Below are 13,100 nucleotides of genomic sequence, written 5' to 3' on the forward strand. Positions count from 1 at the left end.
ACGCTGGGCTGAGTCAGGCTCTCTTTCACATGAACTTCCTGTTGTTCTCAGCTGAGCGGGGGAGGGACTATATAAGGAGCAAGAGAATAGGACAGAACAGAACATCCTAAGGCACAGACAGCCGCGTAAAAAGGAGAGCACACACACACACACACACACACACACACACATAAAGTACGTGTTGAAGAAGAGGTGTACTACTTGGATAATACTCAAGATTGTATCTCACAGTTGGATATCTTTTTTTCAAAGAGGAACTGCGTGCGATCAAGTGAGTAGACTTGGACTTTTGTGTGGAACTCTTCACAAAATCTGCAAATCTGCAGTCAAATGTTGATGGTCAGACCGTTGAACTTGAAAGCGGTTGCATGTAATTGACTGATGCCTTTGCTTGGTGACAGCAACCGGTCATGTCTGGAGAGGACAGCAATAACACTGTGGGGGCTGAGATGCATACGGATGACAGGTAGGCTACCATTCTCAAGTTGCAGAAACAACATATTGAAGATCCCTATAACCATTGCCTTGCGTGCAGCACATAGACTGAAGTTCAAACTTTCTCTCTTTCTTTCTTTCGCTCTTTCTTTCTTTCTTTCTTTCTTCCTTTCTTTCTTTCTTTCTTTCTTTCTTTCTTTCTTTCTTTCTCTCTTTCTTTCGCTCTTTCTTTCACTTCCTCTCTGTCTGTCTTATTTTCTTTCTTTCTTTCTTTCTTTCTTTCTTTCTTTCTTTCTTTCTTTCTTTCTTTCTTTCTGTCTCTCTGTCCCCTAGTGACTTGTCTGAGAGCATCAAGGCGGTGACGAAGGAGAGTCACGTCAGGGCTGAGAATACGGAGTTGATGCGGAGCTACGTGAGGGGACAAGTGTCCTCAGCTCAGTACAAGGTACGGACGGCACCGGCACTGCACCTGGCAACACAAGACGCCACTCACTCCCACACCCACACACATTTAGCCTACAAACAGTGGTGGACAGAGTAAAAGTAAAAGTACTTTTGTGGTGTAATTACAACAGTAGCACATGCTATTACATAGCTGTTACACTGTTTACTCCATTGGAACTAGCCTACCTATTGACATAGACTGCCTTATTACTGAACAACAATAAAAAATGAACAAGGACCCACCACAAACTCAACCCAACCTGTGCAGAATCAGCTTATCGTAAGACAAGTACCTTGGTCTACTTTTTACCCAGATAAGTTACCTGTGTTGGAAAGAAACTTTGTTTCTTTTTTTACTTTTACTTTGTCCACCAATGAAGTTACTCTACTCTACTCTACCACTGCCTACAAATATATGTCTCCACTAAATGGACATGGACATGCTGGCAACATAGTTAACCTGCGCTTGTACCTTACTCTTTTAGAATACAATTTGACTAGAGCAATGGACACAGAATATAGTCTATAATCAGAACATTCATAGCTGGCACAAAGCCACTCACTCCTACCAGCACACTTACACATGTCTGTGTGCACTTTAAGCGGCACGCTCAACCTGTAGTTTTTTATTTTTATTTTTTGTTTGCTTATTTGTAGTTAGTTTTTGTTTGTTTTTTATAGAAAGAAAAAATATCAATTTGACTAGACATCTAGATGCACACAGAATGCAGTACAAATATTATTTATATTTATTATTATTATTATTATTATTATTATTATTATTATTATTAATAATAAAATAGATTATTAGTCCTGTGCAGTGTTCCCTCACAGACGAGTGTCAATATTGCTGACAGTTCCCTTCACCTCATTCACCACCTCCTCCTCCTCTTCTCTCTCCTCTCTCTCCTCCTCTCTCTCCAGCTGCTCCTGTGTTCGCTGTATGAGATCTACAAGGCGTTGGAGGAGGCGTTGGACAAGAACGCGTGCCACCCGGCCGTGATGCCCATCCACTTCCCCCAGGAGCTGGCCCGGCTGGGGACCCTGCAGAGGGACCTGGAGCACTTCTATGGCCCCCGCTGGAGGGAGCAGGTCATCGCACCCGCAGCCACGCTCAGATATGCAGCCCGGCTCAGAGAGGTACAGAAATACTCAACACTTTACTTGACACACTCAGATATGCAGCCCGGCTCAGAGAGGTACGGGAAATACTAAATAGTAACACTAAACTTAAGTATGTCAAGTATGATATAACAGTGTCATAACAGTGTCATAAGGCATATGGCCACAGCTGGAGATAGCAGGTCATTGTACCTGCAGCCACACTCACATATGCAGCCAGGCTCAGAGAGGTACAGAAATACGTCACAATAACACAAAACTCACGCTCAGATATGCAGCCAGGCTCAGAGAGGTACGTAAATACGTCACAATAACACAAAACTCACACTCAGATATGCAGCCAGGCTCAGAGAGGTACGGAAATACGTCACAATAACACAAAACTCACACTCAGATATGCAGCCAAGCTCAGAGAGGTACAGAAATACTCAACACTTTACTTGACACACTCAGATATGCAGCCAGGCTCAGAGAGGTACAGAAATACTCAACACTTTACCTGACACACTCAGATATGCAGCCAGGCTCAGAGAGGTACAGAAATACGTCACAATAACACAAAACTCACACTCAGATATGCAGCCAAGCTCAGAGAGGAACGTAAATACGTCACAATAACACAAAACTCACGCTCAGATATGCAGCCAGGCTCAGAGAGGTACGGAAATACGTCACAATAACACAAAACTCACGCTCAGATATGCAGCCAGGCTCAGAGAGGTACAGAAATACGTCACAATAACACAAAACTCACGCTCAGATATGCAGCCAGGCTCAGAGAGGTACGGAAATACGTCACAATAACACAAAACTCACGCTCAGATATGCAGCCAGGCTCAGAGAGGTACGTAAATACGTCACAATAACACAAAACTCACGCTCAGATATGCAGCCAGGCTCAGAGAGGTACGTAAATACGTCACAATAACACAAAACTCACACTCAAATATGCAGCCAGGCTCAGAGAGGTACGTAAATACGTCACAATAACACAAAACTCACGCTCAGATATGCAGCCAGGCTCAGAGAGGTACGGAAATACGTCACAATAACACAAAACTCACGCTCAGATATGCAGCCAAGCTCAGAGAGGTACGTAAATACGTCACAATAACACAAAACTCACGCTCAGATATGCAGCCAAGCTCAGAGAGGTATGGGAAATACTTCATAAGAACCCTAAACTTAAGTATGTCAACATTGTCAAGTATGACATAACAGTGTCGTACGACAGTGATGCATATGTCATGAACATTATCAGGCTAAGAGAGGTATGGAAATACTTGAGGAACACTTTACTTGACGCCGGCATCATAAGTATCACATGGTAGTTCTATAATAGTGTCGTAATGCAGTCATGCATGTGTCATAAACATTATGTGCATTTTATGACCGTCAACTTTTCATGGCCATTAAACGTTTATCACTTTGACATCATGTTTATGACTTACCCATGACAGGGTCAAGACACTGTTTTGGCACTGTTATATCATATGTATAACGCCGGCATCAAGTAAAGTGTTAGCAATACTTGTAAAACCTTGATATCCACTCAGTCAGTTGCACTTGCACATACAGCACAATCAGCACCTGGATCAAATGCCAAAATTGGTTCCTACTGACCTGCGGTGGACACACATAGAGATGGGAGCACTGCTTGTCGCATGGGCTGTAACTTTTTGCAGAACAATTTTGTACATACAGTGCCTTTCATGTACCGTAACCACTGAGGTACAATGTGGTGATGTGTGTGGGGCACCAACGTACAGTATGATATCTCGAAGGTACAAAATTCCTTTTTATCTTTTCCAGATAAAAGGGTAGCAAAGAGCCGTTACGATACCATATTGCAGGGGTTCCCAACATTTTCCACTTTAAATGATCACAAATGTGTGGGGCCCACCTCTGGTCCAATAACCAATACAACTCAAATAATGACTACTCAACAGCAGCACACAGTTTGAGAATCGCTGCCGTGTTGTTCTGTAGAGCAGTGTTTCCCAACCTTTTTTGAGCCAGGGCACACTTTTTCCCTTCAAAAAATCTCGCGGCACACCACCAACCAAAAATGATGAAATAATGAAAACAAATTATAGTAGCCGCCTAACAATATAGTCATTCTTATAAAAGTGTCTTGAATAGCAATCAAATAAACAAAAAAAAGTATTTTGTTTTATCATCTTTTAAGTTTCCTCTTTCAAATAAAAAGTGCACTTAAGATGTCCCTTCTTAAGGAAGCTATAAACTTCAAAGTAGGCCAAGGCCTACTATTTACAAATTGTTATTCTGTCCAAAAGCATTCTATTTGCAGGAATAGGGCCTTCAGAAAATAATGCTTAGTCTGACAGTAACAATGATATTTAGGAAAGATTTCACTGTTACAATATGAATATGCATGTTTAATATCAATCTCTGTTCCATGCCTTGCCAAATAGAACGCTTTCTGTGATTGCGTCTCCATCCACAAAACGCACATTGCCAGGAGTTGCGCATGTCCACTAATATCAGCCTCGTCAAGTTGCAACGCAAATTTCTCACGGATACGGATCTTTTCCAAAACCACACTTTCGATGTCAGCAGACATGTCATCAATGTCTGGAAATTGTGTTATTTGAGAGTGGGACTTTGGCTATTTCTTTAACCGCTTCAGGTCCAAGCATCTCATTTACAATGGCTTTGCAGGCAGGTAATATTAGCGTCTCTGCCATGTGACTTTTTATTTTATTTAGCTACAAGTTCAGCTACGTGGTAGCTAGCTTTAAGGTTCTCTCGTTTACCTTTTTCCCTCATAAATGTTGCTTGGTTCTCTGTTTGCTTACGCAGGCCAACAAAATAGTCTGCACTCTTGTTTCGTTTACACATACCAAGCCCAATGGAATCGGTGCCGTTGCATCCCACATACAAGTACCGGTAGTCCTAAATCCAAATGAAATGTAACTCTTTGTATTGACTCGAGCTCACGGCACGGCATTTGCCTTTTTTTGACAGCTACTACAATGCAATTCGCTACCTGCTGCCACCTAGTGATAAGGAATTATTACATGATTAGGACGCCAGTCAACAGCAGACACTACATAATGACATATAGGCATTATTTGCTGATAATAATTAATTCTCTCTTTTTTTTTTTTGAAAACAAGAATTTTCCACGGCACACCTGACGATCTCTCACGGCACACTAGTGTGCCGCGGCACAGTGGTTGGGAAACACTGCTGTAGAGGGTACATCATTGTTCTGCAAAAATGGTATTGCCTGTGCAGCAGACTTACAGAGACACTTCCATTTGTCTGTCTGTACATGGTGCGGTTATTCCAGAAACCAGGGTTGGTCACCTACTCGGGAATGTCAACCTATGTGCAGAGCAAATCACTGCTTTGTTTTGGTTGACTGTCGAAGCTGGATGGCTCTTTGGCATAGTTATGGGTGTTATTTCTGGTAGTTGATGAGATTATGAAAATGTGATTTTGGTTAAAACACCACCCACAGGCTTATGGGTCCACAAGTGTCCTGTTGTGTGAGATTAGATCCCCCCTCTGAGTGGTACCAATCACGAGGCAGTAGATTTGGATGTGAAAAAAAAGAAATTTCCATCCACTTTATTCCTTTAAAAAAAATGTTTTTTTGTGGTCTTTTTGACTTTATTTATGATAGTATAGTGAAGATGATAGGAAACGAGTTGGGAGAGAGAGACGGGGAAGCGCCGGCAAAGGACCCCGGCCGGGAATCGAACCCGGGTCAGCCGCACAGTAGACGAGTCCAGAAAACCTAGTACTGTAATTAGTCTTTCCTGACCTGACATAGGCCCTGCCATATGGTTGGTGTCACAAGGAATACTGCAAAGTAGAACATGTGTTAAAAGAAGACTCATGTGCATCGCTCATATCATGTGCACCAGGGGTGGTTAAAAGAAGACTCATATCATGTGCACCAGGGGTGGTTGCGAATTTTCATTAAGTGGTCTCACAAGTTCTAGATCAGTAGCAGTAGGATGCTTCAAGTAAGAGCATTCTAAAATTGTTGTTGTTGTTTTTTTTTTTTTTTTAATCTGGGGTTTCTTCTAAAGCCTTATCTTTAAAATGTAAAAAAAAATCTTTATTTGGGAAATAGGATCACATTGCCTATCCTACAAGTACACTTTATTTAGTGTGTTTTCCTTGTGTTTCACTAACATCAACATGTTGTTCATTTTTTTTCCCCAAATGCAGATTGGTGAAAAACACCCAGAGTACCTGGTGGCTCACGCCTACACCCGTTACCTTGGCGACCTGTCTGGAGGGCAGGTGCTGGGCCGCATTACCCAGAAGTCCCTGGGCTTGAAGGACGGCGAGGGCGTCTCGTTCTTCTCCTTCCCGGCGGTGACGAGTCCCAGCCTCTTCAAGCAGCTGTACCGGAGTCGCATGAACAGCATCGAGCTGAGCCCTGCGCAGCGGGAGGGAGTCCTCCAGGAGGCGGTCACCGCCTTCGAGCTCAACATCCAGGTGAGCTATATGCTAGTGGTGTCAACAATGAGGGGCATGGACGATTCAGAATCGATCCGGCAAGTTCCAGAATCGATCCGGCAAGTTCCAGAATCGATCCGGCAAGTTCCAGAATCGATCCGGCAATTTTTTTAAGTTTCAATTACTTCCATGGATATTTCGGGAGCAAATGAATGTTAAATTAAATAAAAGCACTTCAAAACATTGCAAGACAGATACAGAAAACAGGCAATAGATTGTTGCTCAGTATCTGACTACTTGTATTGCCTCATCATTGACTGCTTTGCTTTCAGTAGAAATGTAATGCATGGCAATGCATTGTAGAATTGAATCGGATCGGATCGGATCAAATCGAATCGCTACCTCCCGAATCGTGATCGAATCGGATCGTGAGGGCAGTGCCGATCCACACCACTACTATATGCTATATGCTATTATGCTACAGCAGGGGTTCCCAACCTTTTCCAACTTGGGGCCCACTCGAAATTGTCACAAATGTTCGGGGCCCACCTCTGACCCGATTACGAATAAAACTCACATAAATCAGCTGCAACACACGCCAAAATGTGATTATAATTTTTAGAATATTATTTCAAGGCCCACTTGGTATACCTTCAGTGGGCCCCGGCCCATAGGTTGAAAAGCACTGTGCTACAGGATCAAAACAAACAACAAACAAATAAACACAGAACTTCCGCTGGAACTTTCCAGCTGCCTGACTAGGCTATAGGCTACATATTATATCGGGACATTTCAGTACATTGTGTAAAAAAAAGAAACCCTAAAACAAAAGGGCAGGGCAGAAGGGCAGGGCCAAGTGCATTAGAACCACCTCGCCCCTATCTGTGCACACCTACGCAGGCAGTGACGGGCAACAAGGATTCATCATGTACAATCTAATGCCACAAATTCCAAATTACCCGGTTTAACCTGTCCAGTTTAACAAACCAGGTGATTGCCTGGTTGAGTTGGACAGGTAAACAAACGAGGCAAGCAATATGGAATATGTGGCACTGGATTTTTAATAAATAAATGTAATAATAACAATGTAGTAATATAACAATAATGTAATAAATGTAATATGGATGAATCCAGGTTGCCCATCACTAGCTACTGGATCGAAAACAAACAGTAAACAAAAAATAATTGTCTACCAATTTACTATATAGCACACTATGAAAAGGACATAACCACTTATCTCACATCATTCAGGAAGCACTTTGTAAATGAGTTAATATTTCGGACAGGGTACAAGATACAAGATGCAAGATATTAACTGTCATGTACTCGTTAATTCAAGTATTCATAAGCAATGAAAAGTATCTGTGCTCAAAAAAGTCCCAAAAAGCAAAACACTGTAGAATGGAAATGTAGAAAATGTGGGGAAAGTCTCTGCAGTGAGAAACGGCAGGTTGAAAAAAGACACTGAAGAGTGTAGGAGGAGCCGTGGTTCTTGTCTTTGGCAGGTCATGGCAATTAAAGGGGCATTCCACCGGTGGAGACATGAATATGTATTGAAAGTGGGTCATATATGTAGTAGAATAGTTGCATACATTTCTAATTTGGTGCCTTCTTGGCCGAGAAAAGGCAGAACATGACTTTTTAGTGCTTGTGGATTTTTGACAACAATCCCCATGATGCATTGCAATGCTCCACAGGCCACACCCATGCATTGCAAAGTTCCATAGGCCACACCCAGGCAGCTTTGCCAGTGGCTTACTGGAGCCTCAATGCCAGTGATTTCAAAAGGACTGGCACACTGATCTGTGATAGGTCTGTTAGCGCATTAGGTCCAACCCCCTATAGGCGGGGTTGAAAGGGTGGGAAAAAGGTTTGTAGTCTCAACAGAAATCCACCTCTCTTACACTTCCTCCTACAATGATGCGAAATGATGATTTTTACATCATTGTAGGAGGAAGTGTTAAGCAGTGAATATGGATTTCTCCTGTCTCAGGGGGAATTGAGAGAGTGTTGCACCACCATTCAAAAGTAGGTGTCTAGCAATGGAAAGCCTAATGCAACTGGGTGGAGTTTCCCTTTAAGTGCCCTGATGACCCATGTGAAGAAGCTGTGCCTTCAGTCACCTGGTGTGGGATGGCATGCATGCTTCTGTATCTGAGGCCAGATGGTAGTAGGGTGAAGTGTGTGTACAGTAGCTGGGTGTGGATCAAATATTATACATTCAGCCTGCTTATAAAGCCTATGGATGTGGGGTCGTTCCGTTTTTATTACACATTGAGCAGACTTGATGACCTGCTTGAGGACTCTCCTGTCCTGAGCAGTGGTGTAGTTACCATACCAGCCTGTGAGTTGATCTGCTCATCAGAGTATTCTCACAGAGGCCTAGTCTTGTTGGGACATCTGCATGGACTAGACACATAGACAGGGTGACCACAAACTCTGCTGTAAACCAGTAAAGCGTTTGTATAGCAAAGTATCAGATCACTTCAGAGGACGCTACTCATTAACATCCATTCCGTGCTCAGTTGAAAATGTGCAAAGTGCGTTTCTGGCACACAAGCTGCAAATGAAACAGAAAAGAAGTTTATCATGTAGGCCTACTACTGTAATGCGTGTGTGAGAGGGATAATTTTTTTATTATTGATTTAATGATTTTATTTGAATGAATTTATAAAATGAATTTATGTTTTTATTTGTTTTGATTTGCAGGTGTTTGATGACATTCAGGGGATGTTGAGCATCTCACAGCCCGAGACAGACTTGAGACAGCGCCATACGAAACACAGCCACTCCCAGCTCTTACAAGGTACGTTTACAAGTCATCGCATCCTGTTCAACATGTTTTTCATACTTGCACGGCACGCACAGGGTGCATTCCAATACGCAGACTCCCTTCCTCCACTTCTGCTTGTGGCCTCACGTTTTGCTGATGCCCCGCCTCCATGGAGAAAACTAAGTTTCCCCGCTGTCAGCCTAGTCACAACAATTTTGGGGGACTATTCTACATTCACCATCCAGTTTGCAAATGAGAAAATGACTTTACAGTTGAGCTTTTGCGAGATATTGAAATACAAGGCTGTTGTCAGTGATGTCGTCATGACGTACAGTATTACCTTCTGGGGCGAGGCCACAAGCACAAGTGGAGGACGCCAGTCCACATATTGGAACGCACACACACACACGCACACACGGACACGCACACACGCACACACGCACACACGCACACGCACACACACACACACACACTCACACACACACACACACACACACACACACACACACACACACACACACACACACACACAGGGCCGCTGACAGCATTGGCCAGGCCTGGGACAAAATCAACTTAATGGGCCCCCAACCCCAATGCATGTAATTTAATGGAGACCCAATTCTAGGCGCCGTTGACAGAGCTGTGCGAGGTCTTTTTAGTGGTGTTGATGCCAGCCTTGAAAATCAACTAAAAGGGCCCCCTCCCGATATATATAATGCAATATATAATGGGCCCAGGACAACTGACCACTTTGCCCCCCCACACTGCCGGCTTTCCTGCTCACACACATTGACAAAGTACATGAAAACATTAACTTTAGGCTCTGTAATGATCCATTCATAGATTAAAATGAGTATTCTCTCTTGTTTCCTCAGATAACTCGATGAAGGCCACCCCTCTGCAGATGAGCTCCTCCTGGGTCTCTGCTGCCAACCCTCTCCTCAGGATGCTGCTGGGCGTCTGTGTTGCTCTGGCTGTTGGCATGGGCATCTATGCATTTTAAACTATACCCTACAGCAGGCGTGGGGAACCTATGTCTCGAGGGCCGTTTGGCTTGGGGCCGTTTTATCCCCCCCCCCCCCCCCCGATATAGTTTTAATGTCATGCAGAGTCACATGAAATATGACATATTTTGTAAAGGAAACTTAGAAAATACATTTGCAATACAATTAAGTTATATTCAGGGGACCTAGAGATGGTGGGGTCTGTTTTAAAGGTGGCTGCCTTCAATATAGGCCTAAAGTGTAGGGGGGAAATCCTGGTTTGTGTTCATAATACGGCCCATGGAGGACTTTTACGGTTCCCCACCCCTGCCCTACAGTATATGCAGGGTTGTAAATTAAGTTTTTCCATCACATGCCAAAATGGCTAGTGGATGTTGTGTGGATCTTACTAGCCAAGCACACACACAAAGTGGCTAGTATGTTGGTGTTTTCGACCAGCCAAACTGAAATTTCACCAGCCTTTGGCCATTTGGCTGGTGTTAATTTAGAGCCCAGCCTATACAGTATGTACCTTCTGCTCCGGATACCACATGCAAGTGGGGAGTGTCCGTCCAGATCTGTCTAACTCTAACCTAACGTGTGAAGGCTATTTTTTGAGTATTTTTGACTTGACTTCTCAGTGTAACTGAGAGATACTGTAGCACTTGTGTGTTCATTGATAATCAATGATGATGTAAAATTCACTATGAAGTATTCTTTTTGATGTATGTCTGTCTATCGAAATTACGACACAGCAAAACAGATCATGTAGGCGTTGCCGTGGGAATGCATTCTACAGTACGTCCCACAGAACTGGTTACCTGGTTACCAGTCGACATTTCAGATATATACAAATGTATTACAGTAGCACCTTAAGGTGTCTCACGACTCAAATTGTTTGTTTTATACATGTTTATATGTAAATATAAGATTCTAACTGTATGTGAATACTGGATATTTTTTTGCTTTGACACTTTTATAATAAAATCAATGTTAACATGGAATGAAATGTGATTTGTTCATCAGAGGATTCAAAACCCAAATGGTCTTTGGGTCAGTAAAAAGAAAAAAAAAGATGCACACGAAACACCCTCCTGCAATGCACAATAAGACGTTTTAATTACATTAGCAATAATGACAAGAATCAATGTAACAAAACTGCAAAAAAAGAGAGAAAGTACCGAATATATGATACACCTTAGGACCTTCTTTTAAATAAGATTAAGATATCAAGTGTTTTGAGGAAAACATCTTCATAATAATTGGTCAAAATATTCATCAGATGTTTCTTCATGTGTTATTATTTAATGTTACATAATGGCAGCTTCTGAGTTTAAGGCACATGCGTGTGTTGGAAGTGTATACAATCGGCAGCAGTGATGCACATCCTGGATTCAGAAGCTGTACTAGGCCTACAACACAGTTGTGTTGGTATTTTAATAAAAAACAGGTCATTTCGAATACAGTACGTGGCACTGGATTGTAGCTTCTGAACATGGGTACCACTAGGGGGGTGGGGGGTGTGTTACAGACTCTAGGGGCCCAAGCACTGACAGCATTGACAGGGGCCCTTGACTGAGGTGGCCCAAAATTCGAATCTTTCATGGGGCCCAACATTTCTGGAGACGCCCCTGCTTCTGAATACCTTTTCTGGTCACCGACAGTAGGCTTCACTAATATCGAATACAGAGCTGTTTATATTGTCCGTCATTCACAACGACCACAGTACAATCAACACCAGAGGCAAGCAGAGGTGTCAAAAAGTAAAAATAAAACTTTTGTGGTGTAATTACAACACTAGGACATGGCATTACATAGCTGTTACGCCATTTACTCCATTGTAACTAATGGGATATATAGTCTGTGTTATTACCGACAAACACTGAAAACCTATGAAGGACCCAACACAAACTTGATCCAACCAGGGCTCAGTTAGCTGACGAGTACACAGGCCTACTGTTTACTCAGATAAGCTACTTCTGTGGGAAGGAAACTGTGTTTCTTTTTTTTACTTTTACTTTTGAGACCTCTGGAGGCAAGTACACTCTCCCACTGCTACTGCATTTGCAAGTCTCTCAGGCATCCCAACAATGTGACTTAAAGACTAATCCAGATAAGTTAACCTCATCATTTAAAAAAAGGGACAGCTTCATTCAGTGGTGTAGTCTACTTTTTTATGGTGGGTATACTGTATATTTGAGCATTTTTTGAAGTGGGTATACTGTATATATTTGTGCTATTCAAAATAATGGATAAATCAATTTTAAGTGGGTATACTGAAATCCCTAAAATTTTGAAGTGGGTATACTCCGTATAACCGCATTCTACGTAGACTACACCACTGGCTTCATTGATCTACCAAAACAAAGACACATCTCTCTTGTTTTACATTTAAGGTTTCTTGTTTAGAGTAGAGGTTCTCAAACTGTTTTGGCACAGGGCTAAAGGAGCAGAGCATTTCCCCTTCATATTCTATTAGGGATGCACCCATAGCGATACTGGTATCGGTATCGGCACCCGATACTGCTCATTATACTCGTACTCGTACTCGTCAAGCACTTGCCGATACCAGGAACGATACTGCTATTACACAAAACAATGCAAAATCTTGTCAAGTTCTGTGGACTTAGAAGCAGCATGGAAAAAAAGTGCCACCTCATACATTTACTAAGACTTAAATCTACATGGAAATGGACAATAAAAATATCACAGGTGGAAAAAAAACAAGGCCATGCATTTATTTTCATTGTATTTTGGTGGTAAAAGGTATCGGTATCGGTACTCGGTATCGGCAAGTACACACATTAATGTACTCGTACTTGTATCGGTTTTCAAAAAAGTGCTATCGGTGCATCCCTATATTCTATTCACTTCTATTCATTTCACTTCATATTCGGGCCACA

At 42.4% G+C, this 13,100-nt stretch overlaps 1 protein-coding gene across 1 annotated transcript; it reads left to right on the top strand.

The window, feature by feature from the left end:
- The first annotated feature begins 86 nt into the window (after nucleotides 1-86).
- LOC134446715 (heme oxygenase-like) lies at nucleotides 87-13,097 on the top strand. Its single transcript, XM_063196026.1, has 7 exons — nucleotides 87-271; nucleotides 402-466; nucleotides 769-880; nucleotides 1,804-2,019; nucleotides 6,208-6,480; nucleotides 9,151-9,247; nucleotides 10,090-13,097. The coding sequence occupies exons 2-7, from the start codon at nucleotides 411-413 to the stop codon at nucleotides 10,215-10,217; spliced, it is 882 nt and encodes a 293-aa protein (XP_063052096.1). The 5' UTR covers nucleotides 87-271; nucleotides 402-410; the 3' UTR covers nucleotides 10,218-13,097.
- Nucleotides 13,098-13,100: the final 3 nt, after the last annotated feature.

Source organism: Engraulis encrasicolus, chromosome 1 (assembly GCF_034702125.1).
Source record: "Engraulis encrasicolus isolate BLACKSEA-1 chromosome 1, IST_EnEncr_1.0, whole genome shotgun sequence".
NCBI lineage: Eukaryota > Metazoa > Chordata > Actinopteri > Clupeiformes > Engraulidae > Engraulis > Engraulis encrasicolus.

Excerpts from the sequence above, each read along its gene's own strand:
- LOC134446715 (XM_063196026.1), top strand. The coding sequence starts at position 411 with ATGTCTGGAGAGGACAGCAATAACACTGTGGGGGCTGAGATGCATACG. Across the intron at positions 2,020-6,207 it reads ATGCAGCCCGGCTCAGAGAG|ATTGGTGAAAAACACCCAGA; the intron begins GTACAGAAATAC and ends CCCCAAATGCAG. Across the intron at positions 9,248-10,089 it reads CCACTCCCAGCTCTTACAAG|ATAACTCGATGAAGGCCACC; the intron begins GTACGTTTACAA and ends TTGTTTCCTCAG.